Raw genomic sequence first — 11,562 nt, forward strand, 5'->3', positions numbered from 1 at the left:
AGAAAATATTCTAGAACGGGCTGTACAGAATGGCATCATTTTAATGGATCCATCTGGCTTTAAACAAGTGAACCTGAACCATAAATTTTCCTCTTTCTAAAAACAGCCACTTAATTTTCTGTTTGGTCATGTATAACAAGAAATCAATACACAGAAACACAGGCATAGGTACTAAGTATCCTGTTAGTAAAAACTCTGTACAGAACATTAGACATAGTTTAATTGGACTGTACATTTTAAAAAGCAGGGATGCTGAAGAATTCTTTGCATATTTTTGGTAAGTTTCTGTCTCCCATCAGTGTAAGGCTAATTACGATTGTCCTTTTTCCGTACTTTTGATTTTGGTGCTGCCGAGAAGAAACAGAAAGGGAGAAAAAAACATCAGAAGTGAATTACAGTAATACTAGTGCCAGCATTCTTTTAAATTAGGTTGGGATCAAAATGGATCCATTAATGTGAAACCTACCATTGGGATTTTCTTGTCTGTAGAAAGCTTTTAACATTTCCACTGCTTCTTTGGCACGATAGCCAGAAATGCACTGTTCAAGTTAGAATGATGCTCGTGAGTACATCTGAGAATAACGTGCTCCATGCTTCACAATAATGCCTTAAGTACAGAATAATTGTAAAAAACTGTATTGTCTATTTGAGGGTCAGAAAATCTCCTTTTCAGGCTGAATACCTTATACATTTGAAAAATACTATGTTGAGGCTTACTAAATAATTTCCCTAATAACTTAAAAGTTCGGTAAAACAAACTTTGTTACTAACTTACATAAAATTTTTATTCAATCTCCAATTTCTTTCTTATTAATGTGTTTCCAACTTACTTCATATGTTCCTCAAGCACTTGGAAATCTAAGGGATACACACCTAGGTATTTGTAGATAAGATTCCTACCAGAAAGCATTTGTCCACACACCCGGTCTTTATTCCTAACAGTCACCTCTCAGACCTTTTTGGTCCTCCTAAAATATTTTTCCAGGCTGTAAACATTAATAACAAAGTGTATAAATGTCACTAACACTAAATGAATCTCCACCCACCCTAGGAAATAATTATAGGAAATAATAATTATATTATAATTAATACAATTAATTATAATAAATAATCCCACTGCAATTGCCTACAGAAACAAAGAAAGGATTTGTGGTAGTAAGAATCTTCTCCTTTCTTTCTTCCAAACATATAGCAAAATTAAATACCGTATGCCAACGTTACCAAATGAACACTCTTCTAGTACTGACCATACAAATTAATTCAGATGCTAGCCTCACAAACACCCTGACAGAAAGATGCTTAATATGGTTACACTGGACTGCCAAATAGAGTCAGCTTGCTGACGGAAATTCTTTCTGAGCCTTGAGCCTTCAGTGCTTATTTACAATGCTGAAATATACTACTTGGTTTTTACATTCATTAAATTATAAATGTTAAGTGTGAAGAAGAGACTTCTAAGAACCCTAATCAGTATCCTTGTATAAAACAGGACCATTTACAACTGTGTATAATGTGATAAATGTAATGCTATAAATGCTTTATCTATACAGATGTATAGATACCTATACTTATAGGTATACTAGAATAATGCTGTAAAGCATCTGTATTGATGTATACTGTACCTCCACTGAACGCTTGTCCAGCCGTTCTTAAATGACGAAGATGTCATTCTCCCCACTCTGTTCCAGTCCTTCAGTATTGTTACTATCCAGAAAGTTTCCTGCTATCTACAGTAAATCTCCTCTGCTACTTTTCCAGTCTGTATTTTTTTGGTGATTTGAACTATATGAAGTCTATGCTAATGCATTTTGCCTCATATATAGATAGACTGGGAGCAAAAATACAATCATTTCCAGTGGCTCAGCTAAAAATCAGTAACTTAGTAAGCTGCTGTTACTTGATCTTTATTGATTATGTGTCTGTATATTCTACCGTTTAAAAAATATTTTCTCTCATGTCATCCCACAGCATACACTTGCTGTTCTAAGTATTACACATCTTTTAGATATATTTATTCCTTACTTTGTTCCACAAGTATAATTCTTTCCTTTCCACTTTGATGCATCCTTTTAAATAATTTTAAAACTGTCATCAGGCTTTTCCTCAATTTTATTTTCTCTAAGGACTTAATCTTTTATCATTATTTTTTTGTTAAATCAAGTTTACTTTGATCATCCTTTATCTACATCCTCTTAAACGGATGCATAACATTCTCAAAGCAGGGTAGCGAAGCTAGGCACAGTACCCTAGCTGAAATATAGAGGAAAACATTTTACTGCTTACTTCAAATGGTTCTCCTGTGTCAACCATATCATCAGATGAGATGCTTAAAACTGAGCCACAGCCTCCAAATCGCTCATTTCGACAGCCATATACGACCCGCGGAATTTATATGAATGAGTTAAGGTATTAAGTTAAAATGAAAGGCAAGCAGGAAGTACAGTAGCTGGATTTAAGTAGTCATTAAATTTCACAAAAATGTGCTTGTACTTTTCAAACTAGCTTGCACTATAATTCCTCCCTCATAAAATCAAAATTTACTTCTGAGTAATATAAGATCTATTGCTGAAGATGCACATCCAGCCTTTCTCAGAAAAGGATAAGCAAGAATCCCAAAGCAGAGGCATACAAAGACACGGTTTACGGATTGTTACAACATTCAAAACTGAACACTAAACTGAGATTAGTTCATTTACATAATAACAGACATGTCTAAAATGTATTTTCACATCCCTAAGAGAAATCATTGCTGGTCATAATTGCACCACTTCTCTTTCATTCTTGAGTCTCCCACTATTTACCACGTAGTAAATGGAGGTGGGTGCAGACTCTCAGACCATAAGATGGTACCCCTGTTGGCTCTGCCTGACATTGTCAAGCCCTTCTTTGTGGGCTCAGTGCCAAAAGACTTAACAGTTTGATATATGGTCTCCCAGCATGAAGAAGCATGAAAGGATACTCATCAAGCGCACGGCAGCTGCACACATGATGCAAGGCTCTACAGTTACGTACAATATCGAGTGTGCAAATACTTCGTTATAATCTCTGTTGCGTTGCTTGCACCAGTCAAGGACCTGATCGATTGCCACCATTTCTGCGTGTCGAGTAGCCTAGGAGATAAAAATAAACATTTTCATAAAGTTTGCATTGATTCACAGCTTTAAGGTTCTCACTTGTACAAATACAAATGAAATAAAATGTAACATCATAAAACTACTCTTTCAAGTCAAGGGCATAATCACCTGACATCTAATTTATTAATAATGCAATTATTTTCACTTCTCTTGAAGTAATACAATGCTTTCTTGAGAAGTATGTTTTCAGCGCACCTCTTTGCTGGTTCAAGTTGCAGAAGGAATTTCCTGCAGCCCAAACTGCAGGAAATATTCAGCCGAAGAAAACATGTTCAACCTCAGTCTCATATGCAACACACAGAAGACCCACAAGTGCAAAACAGTTTTTTCTTCTACCTGTTCCTAGGCAGAGGAGCCTGCTCAGAAGTTCTTCATTACCCCTCTCTGTCATGTCAGCATAGTAAGACATGAAAGCTCTGCTTGAGGCTTAAGTGACACACAAAGCCCATTAGAACAACTGATCTAGCCCACTGTGCTTCCAAGAGCAGGCAGGGATACTTTCTCTGGAAATCTTAAGAAACTGCTCCTAGCTGGTACCTCTTCCTCCCTCTGCCGATGTTACTATGCCTGCATGGAATGAACGTGCAGTGATTTCAGTATGTTTCTGGAACTGCTTAGCCTACTGCATAAACACAGTATTTTCAGTTTGCGTCAGGTTTAATGCTGCCTGGGAATACGTAACACGTACAGTAAGTTCCTCAAGTAATAGGCAGGGATTGCAGCATACGCCTGATTACAAAAAGACATAATAATATTGATTTATCTTTTTTTAATCCAAGATAACTGAATGATGAGTATCTCAGAGGTCACAGCAATAGTTATGGCACAAAAACCTGAACAGAAGAAATGCTGACTTTAATTGCAGAGACAAAACCGATCAGTAATGTCCCACTATCGCTCCGGAATGTCTGCAGTGGTGTGTTTTGCCAATCAAATGTCACAGCAAAAATATCACAAAGTACTAGTTTTGAAAGGACTGTCCAGTTACAAAGCCTGATGCTCATTTGAATGAAGGCTGTAAGTACTTCCCTTCCTTCTAATCTACTCTAGAAAAAGGATGTTTTTGACACAGGCATTAGGCTAAGACCTAATCAACCCAAATTATACTTCTACCTCTGCTACACATGTCTTTATGTGACCTTAGGTAACTTCCTCTCAACACATGAACTTGGGTTAATGTTCTACTACTGTGAAGATCTGTGGTGGTAACTCTGAGATGCTCTACAACAGGGGTCCTCAAACTTTTTAACCAGGGGGCCGGTGCACAGATGCAGTGGCAGGCAGTCATCTGCGGCTGCTTGGTTCCCCCCCAACCCCCAGCGGGAGGGGGAGGTGGTGTCTGTAAATACCGGGGGCCAGATTGAGGACCCTGGAGGGCCGTATCCGGCCCACGGGCCATAGTTTGAGGACTCCTGGTCTACAATATATGGCACAGGACTCACGTATAAATCAGTGGTAGGTTTAATACAGTTTAAAAATGTTTTAAAACGCCTACAGAGATCTACATTGCCTAAGCCTACATTAGCAAATAGTGCAGTGCAAGAGGACTGTATCCGTAGGGCAAAACAGTGCTAAGGACCCAACGCCTACTGAGGAGAGTTCACACTGGCCTAGCTCCAGTTCAGTCCCATGGACGGTACCTTCCCAGCAACAGCTGTCGTGCATTAGGTATGCTCCCTGAGCGCATTTTTCCAGTATAGTTCCATCTGAAAGGAAGACAGCTTGCCATCTCTGAGACACAGACCAAAGCATGGTAAGCAGACACAAGAAATTTATTCCATAGTGCACTTGTGATCTGAAATAACATAGTAATGAACCCACTCAGAATAAAAACATGGATCTGAATCAATATGCAGGCACGATTCCTCCAGACCTACCAGTGAAATGTTGCCATGAAGGTTCCCTAGTTGAATAAATGCAATCACATCAGCTGAAATCTCAGTGGAAACACCAAGTGCAACACCCTCCAGCAGAAAGATCCCTCAGACCTACTACAGCTACCGTAACAGAAAATTATTAAGTTGTGGCTATCCTAGTTTTGTGCCCCTCAGACCACAAGACACATGAATACCACATTGGCTTTCTAACTCCTGAGCACGAATTGAAAGCATATAAGCAATAAGCCTGCATGACTGGAGGAAAACATGCCTCTGACCTATGACACTACTTTACACCGAGTACACCAAGTGGCTTTTAGGCCTCTGCTGCTCTTGGGAGTAGAAGTTAAGAGAAGTCATGCAGCTGCTCTTGGGAGTAGAAGTTAAGAGAAGTCATGCAGCTGTTCTAAGTCATACTGGCTTCTACAGTAATAGAAGACAGCTACACAAAAGAGATTATGCTAATATAGAACATTACTAGGTCCCAGTGCATCCACATCTTAAGTAACGCACACTGGTTTGGTCATCTCACCTCACGAAGACATGGGAACACCAGGAAAAATCCACCACAGGGTGAGAAAGGATTATCCAAGTTACAGAACAGTCTCTGTATAAAGACTAATGATGTCCTGGTTTCAGCTGAGATAGTTTTCTTCTCATTAGCTGGTGCAGTGTTGTGATTTGGATTTGGTATGAGAAAAATGCTGATAGCACACTGATGGTTTTGGTTGTTGCTGGGTGATGTTTATACCAAGTCAAGGACTTTTTGGTTTCTTGGGCCCTGCCAGAGAGAGGGCTGGAGGGGCACGGGAAGTTGGGAGGGGACACAGCCAGGACAGGTGACCCCAACTAGCCAAAGGGATATTCCATACCATATGACGTCATGCTGAGTATAAACTAAGGGAAGAAGGAAGGGAGGGGGGAACATTTGGTTTTATGGCGTTTGTCTTCCCAAGTAACCGTTACGCGTGATGGAGCCCTGCAGTCCTGGGGATGGCCGAACACCTGCCTGCCCAGTGAATGAATTGGTGAATGAATTCCTTGCTTTGCTTTGCTTGTGTGCGCAGCTTTTGCTTTGCCCATTAAATCGTTCTTGTCTCAACCCTCAAGTTTTACATTCCTTTCTGATTCTCCTTCCCATCCCTCTGGGTGAGGGGGGAGTGAGCGAGCAGCTGTGTGGTGCTTGGTGGCCAGCTGGGGTTAAACCACGACACTAGACTACAGCTCTTAACTCACCAAATAGTCATTAGTTTTCCAAGTTAAGATGACTACAGTAGACATTTATAAAAATCAAGAAAAATGTGGAAAAGCGAACAGTAAATTGTGATTTATTATTTTTCATAACAAGCAGGCACCCAATGAAATTATCAGGCAGCAGATTTAAAACAAACAAAAGGAAGTACTCTTTCACAAAGCACATAATTAAATTGTGGAACTCATTGCTACAGGATGCTATGGAAGCCAAAAACATAAATGAGTTCAAAAAAGGTTTAGACAAATTCGTGGAGGATATGTGCAGAGACAGCTATCAGAAACAATGATCCAGATACAGCCTTGTGCTTTGGAAGTCCCTAAGCTATCCTCTTTCTGAAGTGGGAAGGTTACATAAGGCAAAGGTGTACACTACTAATTTCTTGTTTCTTGAGCTTCTTTCTTAAGCATCTGCTAAAGGCCCCTCTTAAAGACAAGATATGGTGGGGAAAACTGACCTTCTAGGTCTGCCTTAGGATTTTATTTTGTATTGAGCTATGACTAGATAGTCTTTTTTATTGACTTGCTGTGTGTAAAGTAACATACAAAAAAGATGATGTTCATTTTGAGTCACTGACTCAATTCCTAAGCTTCTACAAACCCCTAATGTTTTTTATCTTCCTAATATTATACACTATTTTAAAGCCAAGAAAACAAAAGCAGGTACGAGTAGCAAGGGAAAAAGAGAATTCTTAGAGAGTAGCAAATGGCGTTCCAAGGAGAAATTATTTGAAGCTGATGTCAGTGGGTAAAAAGCCTTGACAAAGCCTTAAAATAGTGCCCCAAACTGTGGCAAATGTTAAAGATACCAGCAGTGCCCCGAAAAGCTTACCTTCCAAATCTTAGACCAGAATTAACAAGCAAGAGTAAAGGGGATCAAAGGTCAAAGTTCTATATTATCTTGTGGCTTCATTAGCAATTTAAGAGTGCAAACAATACTTCATTTTCAATTATTGCATACTGTACTTGCAAGATGATCTGGGCAAAGACACGCACTACAATGACCCAGCAGGAGATAACAAAGAGAAGTCTGCATGTATCAACAAAGAGCCTAAGACAGAGAGCATTTTAGTGGGAAGCAAATGATTGCATCACACATGGGAATAAAGATGCCAGAGGAAAAAAAAAGGATTCTGGTCAGAAAGGGTCACATATATTATAAGGAAGACAAGTTTCTGAGGCACAACTGTGAACAAGCAAGTGTGGGACCTGCCAGAGGCAACACAGTACTAGCACAATCTTGTGAATGTATTGCCAGGCTGTTGAAAACAAACGTCTTGCACAGAAAATTGTTGCACTATTGCCCAATGAATACAAGTAATTACATGCCTAACTATTTTGACATGCTGATGCCACAACCACACTCCTAAAAAAAATACTCTTTTCTTCCAACAGCAAATTTTTCCAGGAGAATGTGGTGATGATCAATAATTTCACAAATAACTTCCACAGAGTAAGTGGCAGTACTCCTGACATTAATGTGTTCTGCTAAGGACATGCAGGGCAGAAACAAAAGTATGGAGAGTGACAGGAGACAGGCTTAAAAAAATGGGAGAGCTTTCAGCAACTAAATCTTTTTGCCAAAATGAGCAGTTTGGGAACAAGAATGAAAGAGGGCATAAAGAAGACACTACCTGCTCCTAACTCCAGTCAGTTAGATCAGAGGATGCAGAGACTTACTTAAGGATAAGACGGAATTTATTTGACATGAAGCCTTGTGACCAGCTGGTTTCCAAGCAAGGGGAGAACTGCAGGGAAGAACTGCAGATTTAACTGGATAAACAATAATTTTTTAAAAGCTGGGAAAAAAGTTTTCAAGGAGTGAAAAAAGGCCAATATATTATAAAGCTACATTTTGGAGGTCAGAAAGCAAAGGCTAAAGGAAGAGTCACCAAACATCAACCCTGCAAAACAAATTACATAAAAAGTAAAAATACCTTGAAGACAAAACATGTGAAAAAGGAGTTAGAACTACTACAGTGACCATAAGATGAGGCTGAAATATAATTATAGCACTACTCCAAGACAAAATTAGTATTTTGCCTTTTCAATAAAAATGACGTGGAGAATATGGCCCAAAGGCAGAATAATAGTATGACACCACAAATTACAGTATATGACATACAGAATTAGAACTTTAAGGGCATGGAAAAGGGATAAAGGGCAAAACCCCAAACTCATCTCCATCAGAAAACTGCTAAAGAACTCATGCATGAGGCTGACAGTCACATAGCAATGCTTTTAATACATCAAGGGAGAGTTATCACATGACTGAAACCTATAAGAGCAAACAGAGTCACTGTAATGAAAAATAGGAAGGACATACAATCCTGACATCTACAGATCCAGGATAGTCTCAAAAGCAAAACAGGCAACATAACACACTTTGAAGGTAATATTCTAAGGACTAAGTCTATAAAAGGAAAACAAAACAAAATACAACGTGGATTTACATAAAGATAGTTGACACAAAATTAACCTAGTAACTTTCCGTGACAAACGTTTTTTCTAGGCAAAGAAACACCAATCTCATCTCTCTGGACTTCTACAACGCATCTGGCACAGCACAAGACGTGAAATTATTGTCAGTCTGGGGAAAACACCATAGCACAAGAAACTTAAGGTAAGCAAGCAAAGAAGAAAAGTTGCATCAAAAGTGGAAATATTTGTCCAGAGGGAACCAATTAGCAACAATGCTCAAAGATCATTTTGCTTAAATGTTTTCAGTTGTGACATTGGCATTAATGGGAGAAACATCTAGAAAAAACAACTAACAATGTGATGTCTTTCATCTCATGAAAGACATCATCAGAAGAGACAGGGTCAGTGTGTCACTCGAGAGGTGGATGGCCTTATAGATAGGAGAAAAAAATAATCAAAACAACAAATGAAGAATAACAAAACACCACAAAGGACCAAGGAAGCTTCAGAAAAGATGGGTGGACTTACTTCTGGGGAGAATGGGAAGAAGTATTGTTATCAAACAAGGCGCAAGAGGAAGTCCATCTGGAATAAAGCGTATAGTTCTGGTTAAGTGAATTCAAGATGAATCAAAGCTGGAATGAATGTATATAAGAATTATTAGAATGAACACAGAAAGAAAGCCTATCTTCTGAGAGGAAATTAAACAGCTGGCTTGGGGAAAATAGGGAAAACAAAAAGCCAGAAGGGAATACGACTTCAGAAACATCCAAGCTATGTAAAATAATGGTTGATGCTGGCACAATAATAGGGAGATATAAACAGACCATAAAATGTTGAAAACTGGAAATCAGATGTTTTCTAGCTGTCTGAGGAATGATGTTCTGGAGAAGTCCTCCAACTTGAGGTGGGACGAGCAATTAGTTTTAGAATAGACTTTGATAAAATGTAAGATGTCTGCCGGAACCGCCCCAGTGTTTCAAGAGCGTTTCTTTTTTCCCCAGGATCATTCCTAAATAATGCCAGCAATTGTTAGGAGAAAACTGAAAACAATTTCCTGCATTCACATTTCCCAACAAGTGCCTCCTTCAAGCTTACATTTTCTTCTAGACTATATAGAGCAATTAGGTAACTGATACAAAATTTAGAAGCACTGAGTACCAGCATTTCCAATCACCGTAATATAAGCATTTATGAAAATTAAGCCACAAAAGAACTGAAACTTGAGCTAAACAGAAATTGAAAAAAGGGTTGGCTTTCAAAGTTATTAACAGTTTACTGTTTCTAAAATGCAGCCAAATTTTTTAAATCAGACTACTTGGATTTAAGTACCTACCTTCAGACAACCCTAACATTAAAGCCAAAAAAGTCCTAGTTTCCCTAACATTTTAAAATTGATTCTGATTTTTGCAGTCTCGTCAGTTACGTTCTGCCCATTTATTAACGTGATTTTTACACAGCATTAATATCTCTGGCACAATTTTCCCAAGAAGTGCCTGCTTCCCCACAGTGTTTATGCTGATTTAACTTGAGATACTTAGCTTCTCTGTCATCTGGCTTTCTTGAGTTGTATTAGAATTATCTTAATACATTATGGATTGTCCTGTAGCACAAATTAGTATAATGATTCATCTCTACTGTTACATTTTTGAGCTTAGAAGCCTCATTTTCACCTTTTATTATGTTCCCAGATTTGAGACAACTAATATAAATTACAACCAGATCCTGCAATCAGATTCATTTATACAAAACTTCCAGTTGTACAAAATCTCTGTTGGCTTTAATTGGTCTCCCAGAGTGTAGAAGATCTAATTTGATGGCTGAAATCACAAGCATCAGGTCTAAAATTTACAGGCAGTACTTTTTAGAAAGAACAATTTTGCTAAAGGAAGAATCTTTGTAAACTAGACATGAGATGTTGTTACCCTATGTATACTGTAACTACGCAACTTCCCAACTCCTTGTGCTCCCCCATCTCTTGTAAAAAGAGACTGGTAATTATTTATTCCTTTATTTGTACGGAGTTTTTCCTAGAAGGGCAACAGGCTTGCATTTCCGATTTATAGTGCAGTACTTTTCAGGTAAGGGGGAAACAGTGCTTTGCTAACGACGTGAACTGTTCCTGCAGCGCCCGTGGGAAGAACACCGACGGGAGGGCTGCACAGGCCGCTCCCTTCCCGCTCTTAACCCGCAGGCGACGGCAAAGGCCTCCGGAGCGCCCCGGGGCGGGCAGCCTGCGGGGGCGGCAGCCGCCACCTCACACCGCCACGGGGCGGCCTCCCCTGCCCCGACTGCGGCCCCGCCGCGCCCTGAGAGCCGCGCTCAAGCCCCAGCCCCGCCGGTGCCGGTGAGGGAGCCGCGCCCGGCGCAGCGGGGCAGGACAAGGCAGGGCCTCCAACACGGCAGGGGCCCGAGCCCGGACTCACGTTCTTCGTCTCGTTGACCTCGTTCCTGCCCCTGCCGATGACCTCGCCGTTGTGCACCAGCAGACAACCGACGGGCACCTCCCCGTTCTCCAGCGCCTCTTTGGCCTGCAGGGCACACACAGGGAACGGGACGGCGTTACCTGCCCCAGCCACGAGCCGGGCTTCAGCCAGCCCCCGACCTCCCGCCCCCACCGGGAGGCCCCGGCCAGCCCGCTCCGGGGCTCCCTGCTCCCCTCCCGCCTCCTGCGAGGCTTCCCCCCGCGGGGCAGCGGAGCCCGGCCACCCGCACCCCTCGCGGGCCGGGGGAGGCGGGAGCCCCCGCGCCGGCACTGACCACGTCGAGGGCCCGGTCCATCCAGGCCACCGCTGCCGCCTCCTCCTCCATGGCCGGCACCGGCGGGGCGCGGGCGGCGTTTCCGGGGGGCCGGGCGGCGGGGCACCGCGGGCGGGGCG

General features: G+C 41.1%; 1 protein-coding gene across 1 annotated transcript; it reads right to left on the minus strand.

Moving 5' to 3' along the window:
- Positions 1–21: 21 nt before the first annotated feature.
- ADAT2 (adenosine deaminase tRNA specific 2) lies at positions 22–11,545 on the minus strand. Its single transcript, XM_037392872.1, has 6 exons — positions 11,444–11,545; positions 11,110–11,214; positions 2,960–3,110; positions 2,284–2,390; positions 467–539; positions 22–347 (listed from the first exon to the last, which is right to left on the minus strand). The coding sequence occupies exons 1-6, from the start codon at positions 11,492–11,494 to the stop codon at positions 307–309; spliced, it is 528 nt and encodes a 175-aa protein (XP_037248769.1). The 5' UTR covers positions 11,495–11,545; the 3' UTR covers positions 22–306.
- Between the last annotated feature and the right edge of the window lie 17 nt (positions 11,546–11,562).

Source organism: Falco rusticolus, chromosome 6, assembly GCF_015220075.1.
Source record: "Falco rusticolus isolate bFalRus1 chromosome 6, bFalRus1.pri, whole genome shotgun sequence".
In the NCBI taxonomy this organism is placed as follows: Eukaryota; Metazoa; Chordata; class Aves; order Falconiformes; family Falconidae; genus Falco; species Falco rusticolus.

Excerpts from the sequence above, each read along its gene's own strand:
- ADAT2 (XM_037392872.1), bottom strand. The coding sequence starts at position 11,494 with ATGGAGGAGGAGGCGGCAGCGGTGGCCTGGATGGACCGGGCCCTCGAC. Across the intron at positions 2,391-2,959 it reads AGCTGCCGTGCGCTTGATGA|AAATTCCGCGGGTCGTATAT; the intron begins GTATCCTTTCAT and ends ACTCATTCATAT. Across the intron at positions 540-2,283 it reads ACACAGGAGAACCATTTGAA|TGCATTTCTGGCTATCGTGC; the intron begins GTAAGCAGTAAA and ends TAACTTGAACAG.